The following is a 16,704-nucleotide window of genomic DNA, read 5'->3' as shown; positions in this document are numbered from 1 at the left end:
CGGGCAGCCTGATCTGGTGGGTGGCAACCCTGCTGAAAGAATGGGAGCTGGAACTAGATGATCTTTAAGGCTCCCCTCCAACCTAAGGCTTTCTGTGATTCGCTCTTCCGCACACACACTGCTCCTCTAGTGGCACAGGAGTTAGGCCAGAGGGATGGCATAACTGCGTAACCACTGAAGAAACTTTTTCAGCATAATTCCCATGCTTTAATTAAAAAGAAAAAAAGAAAAAAAAAGAGAGAGGAAAAAAAGACAGAATCAAATCACATAAATTCCTCAAAGCTATAGACTGGATTGGATCTAACACAGATGAAACCAGCGCTGCAACATAGCTAGTAAAATTAGAGCAAACACTACTTAATAGGACTGTTTCAGTGTATGCATGGTAAGGGAAAATCACTTCTACTGGGAAGACAACAACCTGACAGTGCAAACAGCTCACTATGCTTGCGATCCCTAAATGCAAAAGGACAATCTGAATCAGCAGCAAAAATTTAAATCAGTACTTGCTGACCCAGCAAAACCTGACTCTCTTCAAAGGCTTCATCTCATTATAGTCACTGGAATTATCTCCAAAAATAAAGACAGCTCAAGTGAGTAAACATAGCTGAAGTGGTCCTAGAAAATGTTTAAGTAAACTCCAGCATCTCCCTGGGTAGGAGTTTCTTTCTCTTTAACCTCTTTGCAGACTTGAATAAATACACCTACTTCACTTGACTTGACTTGAATCCACAGTTTGATTTTTAATTTGTGTATGTACTTCACAACACTTCTTTCTGGATGTTACGAACCCCATAGCCATGTCTGTATATGCATATGTCCATGTTCTAGGTAGACATCACAGCTACAAAGAAATGCAGCTAACACCTTTTGAGTCTCATTCTCCACACACGTCAGTCCCTCCACATGACTTACTCAGACTGACTTTCTGCTAGGCTGCACAGCATTATGGTGGTCAAGTTTATATTGGCAGTTATATTGGCATATTTTTCTTCTCCATAACCTTCATTTTTTCCCCTCATAGTCATTCTGGATCTGTCTCTTTCCTCTACAAATTTAGATCTTCAAAAGCTTCAGTTATTTGTAAATTTGCCATGTACCAACGAAGAGCTAAGAGGATGACATCGATCCCAACCACATTCTGTCACGTTCAGTTCCTTATTGGGGTGATAGGAGAAAGGGGATTTCTGTCAAAATGGGACCCAGCCAGCAGTTAATTTCTGCACTGAGCTGCATCACTCATGGGCTGCCAGGCCCAAGTGCCAAAATCTATACAGGAAGCTCCAAGGGTGTAGTCTGGAGTAAGACAAGATCCCAATAGCCTGTCCAGGAAAGGAAGATGTTTCATGGTTTTGTGCCACAGTATTTAAGCAGAGGTGTCCCATGACCAGCAGTACTCAACACTGACTGCCAGGAAGAGGGTCCCACGCGTGGCCAGAGGAATCCCACAACTCAGGCCTCAAAGAAAGGGGAATTAAAATCATCAGTTGCCTGGAAACTGATCGTCGTGGTTATGAAGACTTGGAAAGCTGTATCCTGACAGAGAGCCCCTGCACTTCCCAGGCATCTCTTCACCTCTCGTCTTTCCTGTAGCCAGGTCCCCCCAATGGCTTTCCTACCCATTCCCCAAAAGGTGACAGGCAATTCAGGAGAAAGAAGCAGGCTACCATGCTACATCAGATCTGCTTCCCAGTACAGCACTCTGCCACTTCTCCCTCTGCTGTCAGCTCCTACTTTTTGTTGGCCTTCCTCTGCGTTAAGCTTTCCTGGAAGCTGATGTCACAGTGCTCTGTAAAGTAGCATTCTCACCTGTGCCTGTCCATAATGCTTACAGTTTTTATTCATTCACAGTGGGAGGCCATGGCTTGTTCTGGTGATGCAATTACTCCTAGAATTTACAAACCCCCAATGTGAGACTGGCTCATGGGCACCACAGGAAATGTGTCCTGCAGCTTCAGCAGGCTGCACAGATTGGTACTGCTTGGATGCCTAGAAAAGTGCTTAACCTGGGGCATCCCTGTGTGAAAATGCGATGATCCTAGCATGGAATGGCTTTGTCAGGCATTGGGTTGTACAGACACACACACACACGTGAGGTTTCTTTTCATTCTCATTAGCATCTTTACTCCTCTTGTTGGCTTACCTTCCTCAACAGAAGGCTGTGACCCAACTACCTTTAAGCATACAAAGTCTATGGTTAGACTGTAGTTAAAGAACTACAGTAGTTAAAGAAAAGGCATATTTCAAATAACTGAGCTCTGCAAAAGAAGCATAAGCATCTACACCATTGTATCAGATGCTGAGAGCAACACAAGGCTGTGGCTGCAGAGAATGGAAACAAAACAACCCGCACGAACAAAAGTCTCCTGCCATGGTAGTTTCAATTCCCCATAAGCCTACATCATTGAGAAGACTCCACACCAGTGAATTTGAAAAATAGTCAGCTGAGCTGTTCTGTGCAGGTACTCAAATCTGCCAAATGTCTTCTGCAAGAGGATGTGGGTGAGTAACAGACACACACATCCTGTGCAGGAGTTTACTGACAGTTTCTTGCTAGATTCTCCTGCTTTGTTTCTGGCGCATTTCCCTGTGTGGAGCCAGTTTTGCCAACACTTTGCTGTAAGCCATTCAGTGCTATACGTAGCTCTTTCCTTTCACCAGCTGCATCTGCCCAAGGAGAAACAGGCTGACTGTTCAGAACAGCCTGCGAGCCTGTAACAAAACTCCCCTATCCTCTGTAATATATTAGCTGCACACATGCTGAGCAGCAGAAGCAAGGTCCAAACTGTGCCAATCTCTGCAATAGCAGACACTAACCAGGAGGATGGCAACTTGCACAGTACAAAATCACGCTGAGGCAATACTAACTGTAGCAGGATGGGGCCAGCCAGTGGTTGTGCCTGTACACCACTGCTCTCTGGTTTAACAGTGTGGACTGACAAAGCAAATGTCCTGAATTTACTAATTACTGCATGCAGACAGAATTCAGCCCGACTCGGCTGCTGACGATGTTCACAGAGTGCCCCTACTACCTGTTGGTATCAGCAAATTCCATGTTTTTTTGTCAGATGCAAGAGCACAAGTATGTTTCCACATCAGCCAGTCTGTTCAGCTTGGACAGGGCTAGCCTGCTAAAAGCATGCAAAAGATGCAGAACTGCCTTCTTGATAGAAAACTAATGTCCGGGCACGCAATCAGCTATCAAAAGACACAATGTTTGCTCATTGCCACGCAAAGAAGTTATCTATGCACTGTATAAAGCAAGGAAGAGCCATGAGAACAGAAATTCACCCAATTCTTCCAGCATCTCTTTACAAATTCACTGAGAGTCACGTCTCCCTACAAGGCACAGGAAAGGAGCCTCCCTCTACTGGTCCCTGGGCCACTCCTGATGGCAACTGTCCTTGCTGGTAGACCTGATGTACAAACAGCAGCTGACAGATCATGTTCACACAGAGCAGCTCAAGTCCTCATGGACTGGAAAGTAAAGGGTTGTACTGCATTATGGAACTTGATCTTGCTGCATGCAGGACCACCAGCCCGTATGCTCCCCTTGCCCCAGGGGAACTGATCCAGCTTATAAAGAAGCACTATGCACAGCATGCCTCTTGCACAACACACAGCCCTCAGGGAAACAAGGGACTTGAACTTCGTCATGGCTTTGGAGGACTGACACTGCAGTGAAAGCATCAGCTCACAGGAACATCTCAGATGAGAGCCACATCCCCTGTCTGGTCTGACACGTGCAGCTGTTTCATGATCCCTCTCAGTGGCACTGCAAGAACCTGCAGGGAAAGTCACTCTATTGAAATCAACTGCTTTTGTTGGCTCTCCTGTATCTGCAGAGCTCTGCAGTAAGCAGGATGGAAACCTGCAGTAACATCAGTTCCTTTTCTACCAGCAGCTGCAAACACTTGATAGAACACACTGCTCATTCCGAGACAGGGCCTCACTGCCTGCCAGCACGTCCATCCTTGGTTTCCTATAAAAACCCCACTGGTTACTGGGTAGCTCAATCAGATCAAGCTGCACCTTTCTGCTCCACCTGCTCTTCTTCCAAATTTATGGGGCCACATGCATGTGAAGCATGTGAAACAGCTAAAAGAAGGGAATCTGAAAGCAGAACAGCAAGACTGCTTCCCAGCAGCATCTGCTGCTTGAAGCTAAGGAGGTTGACAGTAACACTGTACCTAGTTACAGAGCAGCCTGCTTTTTGTGTCGGTCTCCAGTAACATGTCCTCTAACCACAAGTGAAAGCAACTGATCCCCTATGAAGGCACATCTGCTCCAAGTATGTATTACAGCAGAGAAAAAAAAATGACATCTTCCGTTATATAACCAATAGGCTGTCTGATTTGGTTTGGCCCTGTTGCTATCCAGCAAGCTCCCTGCTGTGTTAAAGACTGGTGGCATTTGCTGGAAAAAAAACATCAAGAGTGAGAGGAACAAAACTTGATGCCAAATCACAAAAAGTATTCAATGCCATTGGAAGAGCCAAGGGGTGAGTCCCACCTCACTTCACGTCCCAGCCCAGAGAAGTGCTGCACAGTCTATAGCTCTGTTCACACGTGAAACATGAATACCAACTTACAGCAGCAGGCACGCACCTACAGCTACATCAAAAAGAGATGATGTAAAAGGACTGCTGTGGAAGTAGTCTCCCTCCGGCTCTCAGAAGTCAGGAAAAGGTAAAGTTAACTCTGCCCCCTTGTGCATCTGCTTCATGATACAGTCTGCATTCTTCTCTTCACCAGCATTTGATCCACCTCTCTGCCACCTGCATCATGGAGCCTTGGGACTCCTCTGTGAACATCTCATGCCTGGCTGTGCAGAGATAACTCTTGCTCAGCAGGATGAGGAAGGACTACAGAGTCTCCCCAGGAATCTCTTCAAGCAAAGAGGCTGAAGTAGCTGGTTAGGCACAAGAGCTGTTCCTCGCAATCCTCTCCACTTCTGCAGCTGTGAGCCTTTAAAAAAGTAGTTTAAATGGTCTGCTGAAGACAGCAGTGCTGTCCAATTCGCAGCCTCAAAGATCATGACTCCTGCTGCGAAAACAACTGGAGTTGTTTTATAAATCATGTGATCTCTAAGAACGAATTGACAAAGGCTGGGGAATTTTTTTCAAAGATGCCTCTGGTTTTTCCATGGAAGCACTTTAATTTTTTCTTTATTATAGAGTGAATTTCTTCCTTCTTGATTGAATAAGAGAGTCTCTGTAATAATACCTATCTAAGAACTGATGCTTCAGGACAGTGCTGTGACAGTCTCAGAACACAAATGCTTCTCTCCTTCCATGGCTGATGCAACACAAAATTTCTACCCTATCTGCTTTAATGTAGATATTTATGTATGCACTTATGGCCTTGATTTGGGGGAAAAATCGTATGTGCAATGGCAGATCTAATTAAGACAGATCTATTCATCAAGTACCTGAACTTTCACAGCTGTAGAAACACACGTGTGGCTGAAATCAACCCCACAAAGCTCTCCCAGTTTCAGTAAACCAAGCGTGACTCCAATCCAGCAGTGCATTTCCTCTGCAAACAGCCTCCTTCCTGCTCCCACAGCTCAGGCTCCTCACTTATCGTCCTCCCATTTTCTCCCCAAGTTAGGTTCGTGCCGCTGCTGCTCCTTCCCACCCCACACACCTCTCCCTCCACCCACCTGGAAGCCCAGGGACTGGGAAGTAGAGAGGCAGGCACAAGACCCACATGTGGTCCCCACCTCACATGGCTCACGAGCTGGGCTGGATGCAAAGCAGTGCCAGGGCTTTCACCAGCATGCCTGGGTGTTGGGAGGTTGGTCTCACATCCACTGTGTTCCTACAAGGCCAACCAGTGACTCCCAGGCTCAGTGAACGCCACTGCTTTCTCCTCTGCTTGGCAATCCTTGGCAAATAGCCTCCTTTCTCCTCCTTTACAACCCCCTGGGGCCACTTCTGTGCTCTGTAGAGGTCTCTGCCTCTCCTCGGAGGCACAGATGGGACCTCTGCACGCACATGGCCAGCAGGAGGCTCTCCGAAAGAGTTGGAGCAGGTTACACACGCGCCCAAAGGCAAGAAGCAGGAGCTCGATCTTCAGTAGAGCAGGATGGTGGCACAGCAGAACAGCATGCATGGCCTCCCTGCGAGCAGCACTGACCCCAGCCAGCAACCAACATCTCCCATGCTTTCACACATGTGACTCTACTGATAATTTTCTGTCTCTTTGTGTTTAGGGACACTTCCCTGGCTTTTTTTTTTTTTTTTTTTTTAAATTTCAGGTGTCCACAGAAACCATACGAGGAGAATTGCCCTCCCTGTCACTGATGGCAGGGAGATGCCACGTCAGCTGGGAGGAGGCGATCAAAAGCTGCGACACATCCACAGCCCCTCTTTCTACAGCAGTGCTGCTCTCCAGCAGGAGGCTGCACACAGACCCAGGCTGGGCTGCTGCCACCCAACCAGGCGTAGTCCATCACCGGCAGCCCTGCCTCGGCCCTGCCAGCCCCACACGCCCCAGCACACCTGAGGGGGCCCACCTCACCACCTCAGTGCCCCAGGAGAAAACAGCTGCCATTACCTTCATCGCGCTTGCGTTTGTTGCTCTCGGTGCCGGGAGAGGCGATGCCCAGGATCCCACTGATGGAGTAGGACGAGCCAGCAGAGTCAGTGCTGACAGAGGACACCTGGGTAACGGAGCCTGTGGAGGCTGCAAGGCAAGGACAAGTGGTCAGAGCACAGGATGGCACCAGCACCAGCCTGCAAGGAAAACCACATGTCAGCAGAACGAGGGGCCGGGGCAGGCTTTGAGCAGCAGCAGCCACTCAGCCCCCTAGACAGAGGGATCTGGGGGCACAGAGAGAGGATAGTGTGTAAAAGGTCCTTCCCAGCACTGTGGGCACACCGATGCTGCACTGGGCCTGCAGCCCAGCACACAGCAGCAAGATCCGTGGGTGACACAGATCACAGCTGGCTGAGAGGCTCTGAGGCTCTTCAAAGTAAAATACGAAGTAAATCCATTTTGCTCTGACTTTTTCACCATGAGAAGCAGCCTCTAGGCTAACAAAGTGGAATGATGCTGCTTAACCTCCTCAGAGATCACTTTGGCATTTCCAAGGGAGAAAGGCCCGTGCTTTCGAGGATGTCTGTGTGAGCACAGAGCCTGCCTTGGCTAACAGAGGCCAGCAAGGGAATGCCCGTTCTGCAGCATGGAGACACGGAGGAGCTGAGGCACGCACAGCACATGCCTGCAGAAAGCCAGAACACTCCTCTGGATATGGCCCCTCCGGCACTGGCTCCTGGCTGAGCACTGCTGCTCTCCCCCTGAATTGAAGTTTTGGGAAGTTTTGCTACCCCTTGGCTCAAGAGCGCAAAGTGCACAAAGAATTATGGAAGGGATGGGTGATAGACGAAAAAAAAACACATTCAGAACTACTTACTGACTAATGATGCAGAAAACGTTATGAATAAGTATCCCTTTCTTGATTTATTACTTTAATTATCTGACATTCTATATACCCCCATTAGTGGGGGGGGTTGGTTTAGATTTCAATTTTCTGTCTCACAGTGAAAGCTATTTATCATAATAATCACTAAAATTCAAAACCTTTTAGCAGTATTTATAAAATTCCTTTACTATGTTCAGTCCTTGGAGAATGATAAAGAAGGTGCATTAGCACGTGTGCTGAAGTGTTTTATGCAGAATTATCTGTCCATAAGAATGATTAAAAGTTCTTTAGAATATTTGTAATCCATTATGCTTTTTCTTTTTCTTTTTTTTTTTTCTTTTTTTAATATAGAAAAGTTTTTCTCACCTATGCTGTGACTGGAGGCTGGGACTTGCTGATTGGGCGGCTGCTGCACCTTTGTCCGTATGATCCTGTTTGTAGTTGAAAAGAAGTAACTTCTTAGTATTAACCATCAATTACAAGGGACATCATACACTGTTTTGTCACTTTGGGATATCTACGCCAATACAAAAAAAATTATTCCTGTGTACTGCATGCAGACCCAGGGCTATATTTGTGCTTCTGGCCCGTGCCATTAGGAACATTTGGATAACTGACTCCTACAAGCTCCCTGAGATCCTGCAGAGTTTGGTGCTTCAGTCCTTGGGAGGACACAGTCCTTAATGCCTAAGAAAGAAACATTTTTAGCCGCTTGGGCACCCAGAGGCCTAATATCCCATCTCCGGGGAGCTGGACACCCCACCGGGCTGCAGCCTGGGCTGCTTGAACACCTTTGTAAATCTGTTCCTAAACCACCCTGGGTACTGTGCCCACACATCTAAAGAACCTGGGTACCACTGAAAAGATTATGCTTAACCAAATTAATACTAAAAACAAAAATGTGCTGGATTAAACGCTAATCTCAAAAGCTGGATAACCACATTGCCATTGCTGGGGACAGCCTCTGCTCTGAGCTATAATGATGTAAATCAGGAACCATTCAAAGAAGCAGAAACAACAAAAGGCATGTGTTGTGCTGCAGGACAAAGGGGAGTTGCTAAGAAGTGCTCTATCAAATGCTCACCTGCCCACACGCTGTTAGAAAAGAAAAGACGTGGTCTGAAGCCGCTCCAGGGATTACACAGCTCTGCCACAGACTGCGGTGGAATCAAAATGTGCTTGAGCGAGGCACACTCCTCAGACACGTCTCTGTTTTATGCACTGTTTACGCAGCAGTAATGCTGTGGTAAGCATTTCTCTGTGTTTACCCAGCAAACTCCTTTACCATTTCTGCCTGCCTTGAATTTGGAAGAGGGGAGATGGGAGAGGAGCTATGAGAGGTCTGCCAGGGCGACGTTCAAAAGCAGGTTAGCACCGGGCAGCCAGGACCAGAGCAAAGCACTCTGCAGTTGAGCATCTCCAGACTCCTTATGATGGGTCTCTTGCTTCTTCCTCCCCTTCGTGGGACAAAGCAGCCACTTGCATGTGGGAGCTACAGGCAGTTCTGCAACTAAATTGGAGGGGGGACACGCACACCAAAGATGTCCAGGGTCCTTGTATGAGCAAGACTAGGGCACCCTGCCCTGGGCTTCCTTTGTGCTCCAGCAAAAGAAGGGTGTCTGAGGCCTTCTGACACAAAAATCTCTTCATCTCTGGAGAGACCAGGGACTGGAGCATGTCAAAGCAGCTGGGCAGCTTATTTGAGCAAAGCTAATCATAATGATTAATTAAGCCTTAGTCGCATGGAGTTGCTCCTGCTGCAGAGGATTGGCCTACTATTAATATTAATTAATGCTACTAATTAATAACAGTAGTTATTATTCACTCATATAAGATGGCAGCAACTCAAATTCATCTGCTGAAATGTACCCTCCATAGCAGGGACGTGCTACCTGTGATCCATCACGACAGCTTTGCAGTGCACCACTCTGTCCCCTCAGTCTTCCAGCAGCAACAACAGCTCTCCTGAAGACACCAGCATAGCCCTGGGCATCACCTTCCTCCACACAGCAGAAGCAGAACTGGTGGAGCACCACTGCAGGTCTGCCCTGCCCTGTACTGCATAGGCTGTTCAGGAGGGCTCGCCTCCACCAAGATGGCAAATATCCTGAGTGGTTCCTGGTGAGGATTCACTTCGTCAGCCAGAAGGCAACATTGGCTTTCCACCACGGGGCTGAATAAGGCATTGTGCTTTCAGAGTAGGAGTTCATGTCCTCAGTGTGTGACAGCCCTATCTACGAAGCCTTAATGTGTGTAAGGACAGACCCCGCCAAATGTGCCACAAAAATGAGAGGAGTTGCCGTTAAAGCCAAGTGTTTAGACATGATTTCCATGATCTTGTCACAACAGCTCAGTTTGGGTTTTCAAGATATTCTCCTGGGCTGGCAAAAGCAATTCTAAACAGACCGACCCTCAGAGACCACGTGCATTTCACATGGGGCTTCACATCTTTAAGAAAAGGGAAGTTTCTTCACCAGAGTTGCAAGCAGATGAGAAAGAATGAGATTTCCACCCAAATAACTTGGCAATAGATCATTAAACATGATTTCTGATGCAATGCCAATGAGTGTGTGAACACTGCCAATGTAGAAACATTTGAGGATGCAGCAGGAGGCAGACAATGGAAAATGGATCAAAATACAACTGGAACGTAGGTAGTCCCATGCATTCCCAAGCTACTACTGCTTTCTTTGGTGGGCTTTTGAACAGAGCTTGAAGAATCACTGCATAGACAAAATACTACTCACAGAAGCAGCCATGCTTCTGACACAACAGGACTTGAGCTGACTTTTATGAAAGCAAAGATTCATAGAACTATAGAACTGCAGGATATGCTGTGTTGGAAGGGACCCACAAGGATCACTGAGCCCAAGTTTACCCGTTGTCATCTGCAAACAGCCAGAATGGGATTTTCCTTCCCTTTTCGTGGTGTCCATACCATGCCTCAAATTGTTTTTTGAACTGAAAATGCCATGTCCCTAGGGGTCCTGGTGTATGACAGGTTGGCCGTGAGCCAGCAGTGTGCCCTGATGGCCAAGAAGGCCAATGGGATCCTGGGGTGCATTAAAAGGAGTGTGGCCAGCATGGTGACTCTCTCTGCTCTGCCCTGGTCAGGCCTCACCTGGAATATTTTGTCCAGTTTTGGACTCCCTGGTACAAAACAGACAGGGATCTCCTGGAGAGAGTCCAACAGAAGGCCATGAGGATGATAAAGGGCCTGGAGCATCTCCCCTGTGGGGAAAGGCTGGGTGACCTGGGTCTGTTCAGCCTCAAGGAGAGAAGACTGAGAGGGGATCTGATTAATGTTTATAGATATCTGAAGTGTGGGAGTCCAAAGGACATGGCCAACCTTTTGTCAGCGGTCTGTGGGGACAGGAGAAGAGGAAATGGCCGTCAGCTGGAGCACGGGAAGTTCCGCTCCTGCGTGAGAAGGAACTTCTTCCCAGCGAGGACGACAGAGCTGTGGCACAGGCTGCCCAGGGAGGCTGTGGCTTCTCCTCGTCTGGAGATATTCCAGACCTGCCTGGACGCCCGCCTGTGCAGCCTGCTGTAGGGAGCCCGTTTTGCAGGGGGTTGGACTCAGTGATCTCTGGAGGTCCCATCCAGCCCTTACAATTCTGTGATTCTGTGATTCCGTGTCCATAACATTACTGAATGATGTTTTGGAGCCTAGGTTAGACAGGAACTTCCAGTCAGTAGCAAAGGCTGAGCAAACTGACCCATTTTTGCCCTTAACCATATGGATGGATAACTCAGGTCAGTAGGACAGAGACGGTACTCTGCACTGCTGCTGGGGAAGCCACTCCTGCTGCTCAAGCAGGAACTCCATGAGTGCAAATCAGGTCAGGATAGTCGATGAAAGAACACTGCATCAGTCTGTTTCATGTCCATGGACACAGGTGGGACTTTACAACTATCTGGACTCAAAGAATTTGCACGAAATCACGCAAGTGAGAAATATCTCAGAAGAGCAGTGAAGCCAAAATCTGGTAGGAAGCATACTCCCAAGAGAAAATAAAAGGGCTCTGTTTGCTGGTGTGCAGGAGGGTGGTGAAGTGCTCTCCTTCCAAGTGTTAATCCCTTATCATCAGACCAGGAAGACTGGAGACAAAACAGGGCATTTCTCCGTGCTTTTTCAGTGACAGCCTTAGACGATCCTTGACTGGGGTGGAAGCAGATTAGCATAGCTTCAGAACTGCAAGTGAAGCCGGTGCTGCCTAGCCGTGCCAGGAAAGATCTCACAAACATGGGAACAAGGCTTCAAGTGAGATTTTCCTGCACTGACACAGAGGAATTCAAGGCGACTCAAGCAATTCCATTCAGCACACGGACACCACTAAACCACGTTTCCCTGGTTATATTCATACTGACAGTACCAGAGAGCAGCCAGCATGATTCTGAGCCAGGTTCAGCAATGCTCGGTAGGTGACAGGAAGACCTTGAGAGCCATGCTTTGGGTCCACTTCTCCAGCAACACGGGGCCAGTCTTCCTCCAGGTCACCACCTGCACCCAACGCAGCTGGGTTCTCTGAGCGGAGGCATTTCCCATTGAGTGGGATCCACCAAACACAGATCTTTACCAACAAGAACTGCAAGTCACGGACGGGAGAATGGAAAGGGCAGAAAGGAAGCAAAGGCCAACAGCACAACCTGCCTGCTCCTGGGGAACGCCGATGGTTGTGATGCTTTCACCACCAGAGTGGCCCCACAGCTGCTCCACAACCCTCAACGCGGCATTTAAACGCACGCAGACTGCATTTTGAATAGACAGCACAACACACCCTGGCTTCTACTAGCAAATGAGGATTCACTGACCACATTTCCTAGGAAAGCCCCTTCCCGAGACTGTACAAATCCTCACCTGTTAATTGAACTGACGCTGGGCACGGTGTCGTTATCACACACTCGCTCCGCGAGGAGTCTATCCCTGATCTCCCAGGCAAACATGGTGGGATTTTGGCGTTTGTACTCTGCAATTTTTTCGACAACTTTGGGTGTGGCGACCTTTGGTTTTGATCCTCCAATCACTCCAGGCTTAATGCTCCCGGTCTCATAATACCTGGGACAACATCCAAAGCAAATCTTCAGTTATCACAGGCAGACAGAAGGCACGCTTCGAGATTTGTGGAGAACATAATTTCAAGGTAACCAAAGCCCAGCAAATCCTAAGATACATCTTCACTTTCACATACACATTTTCTGCCTATGTAGTGCTTCATCACCTAATAGATTAACTTATAGTAATTGGAACTGGGCCGTAGGATGGAACAGATATTTTCTCATAACAGAAAGACAAAAGAAACAATGCAAGATTAAAGGGCGTGCTGGTATCCAAAATTAACTGGAAATGTGTGTAATTAATCAGAGGTTCTGGCAATAACAGAAACAAATCTCACCGAAGGCCACTTTTTGCAGTAAATTCTCGTATCTAAGGAAATACTCTGCCACCAACATCTACAACTTGTTAGCATTTCATTGTCAAGCGAGGGCATGAGATCATCGTTTATTTGCACGTTAGCAATTAATATGCTGGCATGTCTTTTTCACATTTTATGGCTTTAATACGCCTGCTATTGCTTTAATAGTTAATGTTTTTCATAGCAGATATATTTTTAATACGATTTTTTCAATAGCTCAGATGAGAAATGTTAAGGAAAGGGGAGCTCTTGGTGTTCCCAGCAGGCTCAGCTAGTTTGGGGGTTTGTTTTTCTGACCAGCTCTGCAATCCTTCCTCACAGATACGATTTCTACATGTGCATACAGTTCTGCTGATGTCATACAAGCAAAGCAGGTAGGATGGAGTCCTGACACTGACCAAAATATGCCAGATGGATGTATTTTGCATACAAACCACAAAGGCACGACTGCTTTTAGCAGGACTGCAACAAAGCATGGCAGTTGAGACCCTCAGCCCCACACATCTCTCTCTTTTAATAAGGAAAGCCTTGAAAATGCTGTTAAAAATGTCATGTCTCATCCTCTGAGGAGCAGGAGGGAGACGATGAGTGAAATCACGCTGAGCACCCAGGGAGCACAAAACACGCAGTGTTCTCGGGGTTGTGCACTTTTTGCTGTCCTGTGAGTTCTGTTGATGAAACACAAATCTGCAGTCTCTGCAGCCATTGTCCAAGCTGCCCCTTCCAGCCAGCGACCACTGAGCTGTGCTCCCTTACAGCCTCAACTCACCCACTGATCGCTCTGTGCCCTTATTTCTCATAAGCAGCTCAGAAAAGACTCTCAGATAAGAACAGCGGGTTTTTTTGTTTGTTTTTGTTTTTGTTTTTTTCATCAGCATATTTTCTCTACAGTTACTTGACATAACCATTATATCCAAAATAATGATGATAATAATAATAAATTCTGAAGTATTTCCAGCATGGCAGAACACAAACAGGCTGCACGGCCAAAGTCTGTCTAACTGTAACATATAACAGTGCTCGTCAGATTTCTGCCAGGCTGCTGGCTCTGCCTTTCAGGGAGAGCTCTGTGTGCAGCTCCTGCACAGTGCTGGCACTGCAACGTTTGTGCATGTTTGCAGACATTCTGGGTGCAGATGCAGACTCAGTCTCAGCAGCCATTCAGGCAATATTAGTAATGGGCAGCTCTAAGTGTCAAAGACAGATCAACCCTTGAGGCATTCCTAAACCCAGCCTAGCAACATGCTTTAGTGCAACAGGGGTACAGTTAAGCTGCTCTCCCATTTAGTTTCCAGAGGACCATACGATGGTACACCTGGACAACAAACCTCCCTAAGCCTTGCATCCCTGGCTTCATCCCCTGTTCTCTCTGCTAAGAAAGGACATGGAGAAAAGCTGTGCAGTGCACGGTGGTGGAACAGAACGCTGTCATTTCCTCAGTACCAGCCATCACCACAGATGTGACAAACATGCCTAGGTGTTTTCCTGCCACACTGCCATACTGCTCCGTGCACGATGTCCCACGGCTCAGCCCTGCTGCTGGGGACAGCCCAGGTGGTCATGATGTAGGACAGGAAAATGGAGTGATCCAGACAGGGACAACTCAGTGGCAAGCACCCAAACCACTACCTGCCAACCTGCCCCAGCTGCCTTGAGCTTCACAGCAACACACACGTGCTCAGAGCAAGTTGCTCTCACACCCAGAACCAGCTCTCACACTCAGCATGTGGTCACCATGGCTGCCTGGTGCGCAGTGACACTTCTGTGGTTGCCTTCTGCCCACGCAGACAATCCAGCGAGGAGCAGCAGAAGGCAAAGGAGGCTGCATGGAGCACCCCATCCCAGTTCCACTCTGGGGCCAGGCTAGCTACAACAGCTGCATCCCATTCACAGAAGGCCCAGGGGCTGCAGGCTGAGGAGTCCCATCACAACGTGCCAAGGGGCAGCGTGCTTCACAGGGATCCTCAGTTTTCACTCACATACACAAACACACACAGCTCCAATTACACTGACATTTTGCCCACTGTAATTATTAGTTATGAAAATAATGAGGTATGAAATTCCAATTTAGTTTTGACAACTTTAATGGCAAAGCTTTGGAGCTTCACTATCGGCTCTATGCTGCAGATGTGCCCAGTGATAAATTTGTTCCAACCTGCAGCAGTGAAAGCACCAGACTCTGTCCCCATCAACACATCACTCATTCTTTGGTACACCAGTCCTGATGGAGCTGTCTGGACATTCACAGCACCAAGCAAACCTCCTCACCACACCTGGAGCAGAGGCCTCCAGAGCACTGTCACGATGCTCCAGAGAGGCAGAGCCCATGGTGGGCTCATGGGAAGCCCAATGGAAGTTTCCATCTCTAAGGGTAAAGCTGGTGGTTTTTCTACAGCCAGTCCAGCATCAGCCCAGAGGGATGCACACAGCCAGCACCAGAGTGCCTCTGTGCAACTGAGGCACAGGACTGAGAGTAGAAGCACGGGGCGGCAGCTTGCGGCCCTCCAGGAGCACTCCATGCAGGGCATGCAGATAGCAGGCAGCTATAAGCTGACTGCAGATAACAGCACGCTATGGGGACGAGAATGCTGCCATCTATGAAACCAGGGGCCCATGACTACACCAAGCACGTTTGCTTCCGAGCACTTAAGTCACTGAGAGATCACAAACGCTGCTAATCCGAGCCAGATCCCATGCTACCAAAAAGTACTTCGACAGCCTCTGCATCTATTTAATGGTCAGTGAGGGAAATTGGTCAAAAACTGGGAAACAGCAGAAGGGCACAAATATGAACAGTAAAATGTTAAGCAACGAAGCTGACTGTTAAAGTTTAGTAAATATCTCAGAAAGCAACTGTTTGAAATTATCAAGAAAAATACATCATGAGAAAAAAAAATCCTTAATATAAAATACATGGGTAGCTCCAAATTTTACACGTGATGTGTACGTTTATGCACATGATGTCCATGTTTGTATGCTGCTTGCAGCATTCTTAAACAGAATTGGTTTCATCTTTTAAACTAAACAAGGAAATATCACAAACTTGGGGAGTAATGTGCTGTCACCACACTGATCTGAGCAACCTCAATCTGAATGGAAAGGTACTTCCAAAATGACCCAATCTAAGGCCGTTCATAGAGTTCCTGGTACTCCGTGCTCTCATGTTCCAGCACAGGAGGGGAGAGGGCACAAACTGAGCAGTGGGGTGGATTTCTGAGAGAGCTGTGTGTGAGCAGGCAGGTGTCACGTCCTGGCCATGCAGAGCGGTGGAACCGCCCAGAGGAAGTCTTCTCCAGCACACAGCGTGGTGACTTCTGTTCCACCTCCGCTCCCTCTTGCTGGAGACGACCCCTGGGTTTCCACGTGCTCAGAGCAGACAGGTATGGGATGCGTGCTGTGCACGGCAGAACTGGCACATTGGCACAGCGTGCTTTGCGTTAGCGTTGCCCGTTAGAGGCTGTGCGAGGGGCAAAGCGTACGAAGCGCTCCTCTTTTCCACGTGGGGCTCGCAAAACCCGGAGCGGCCATCGCGAGTCCCGTCCCCACTTGGGCCCGGGATGCCCTCCCGCTCCGTACCTGCCGAGTATTTTGCTGACGCAGCCGTGGCTGACGCGGAGCTGCCTGGAGATGTCGCACGGCCTCACCCCCTGGTGCGCCAGCTCCACGATCCGCTGCCGGACGACGTCGGGCAGGGGGCGGCCATTCACAAAAACGCCCCCCAGCTGGTTCACACCTCCGTGTCCTGCAACACACGGGGAGGGGAAGGGGCAGGAGAAGAGCGGCTCGGTCAGAGGCGGGACACGTTTCCCCGCGGCCGCCCTCTGCGCCGGCAGAGCCGCCCGGGCCACGCGGCGTTCCC

General features: G+C 48.3%; 1 protein-coding gene across 2 annotated transcripts in view; it reads right to left on the bottom strand.

The window, feature by feature from the left end:
- PAX5 (paired box 5) overlaps window positions 1-16,704 on the bottom strand; it is a 113,956-nt gene that overhangs the window by 93,884 nt on the left and 3,368 nt on the right. For both annotated transcript variants that reach the window (XM_031557412.1, XM_010726272.3), the window contains exons 2-5: window positions 16,422-16,587; window positions 12,290-12,487; window positions 7,795-7,859; window positions 6,561-6,689 (exon numbers count right to left, since the gene is read on the bottom strand). In XM_031557412.1, the coding sequence (XP_031413272.1) occupies window positions 6,561-6,689; window positions 7,795-7,859; window positions 12,290-12,375 (280 nt within the window). In that variant the 5' untranslated portion in view covers window positions 12,376-12,487; window positions 16,422-16,587. The remainder of the gene's footprint in view (window positions 1-6,560; window positions 6,690-7,794; window positions 7,860-12,289; window positions 12,488-16,421; window positions 16,588-16,704) is intronic.

The sequence above is a fragment of the Meleagris gallopavo genome, chromosome Z (genome assembly GCF_000146605.3).
Source record: "Meleagris gallopavo isolate NT-WF06-2002-E0010 breed Aviagen turkey brand Nicholas breeding stock chromosome Z, Turkey_5.1, whole genome shotgun sequence".
NCBI classification, from domain to species: Eukaryota; Metazoa; Chordata; class Aves; order Galliformes; family Phasianidae; genus Meleagris; species Meleagris gallopavo.
This window is presented reverse-complemented; position numbering and strand designations above follow the sequence as displayed.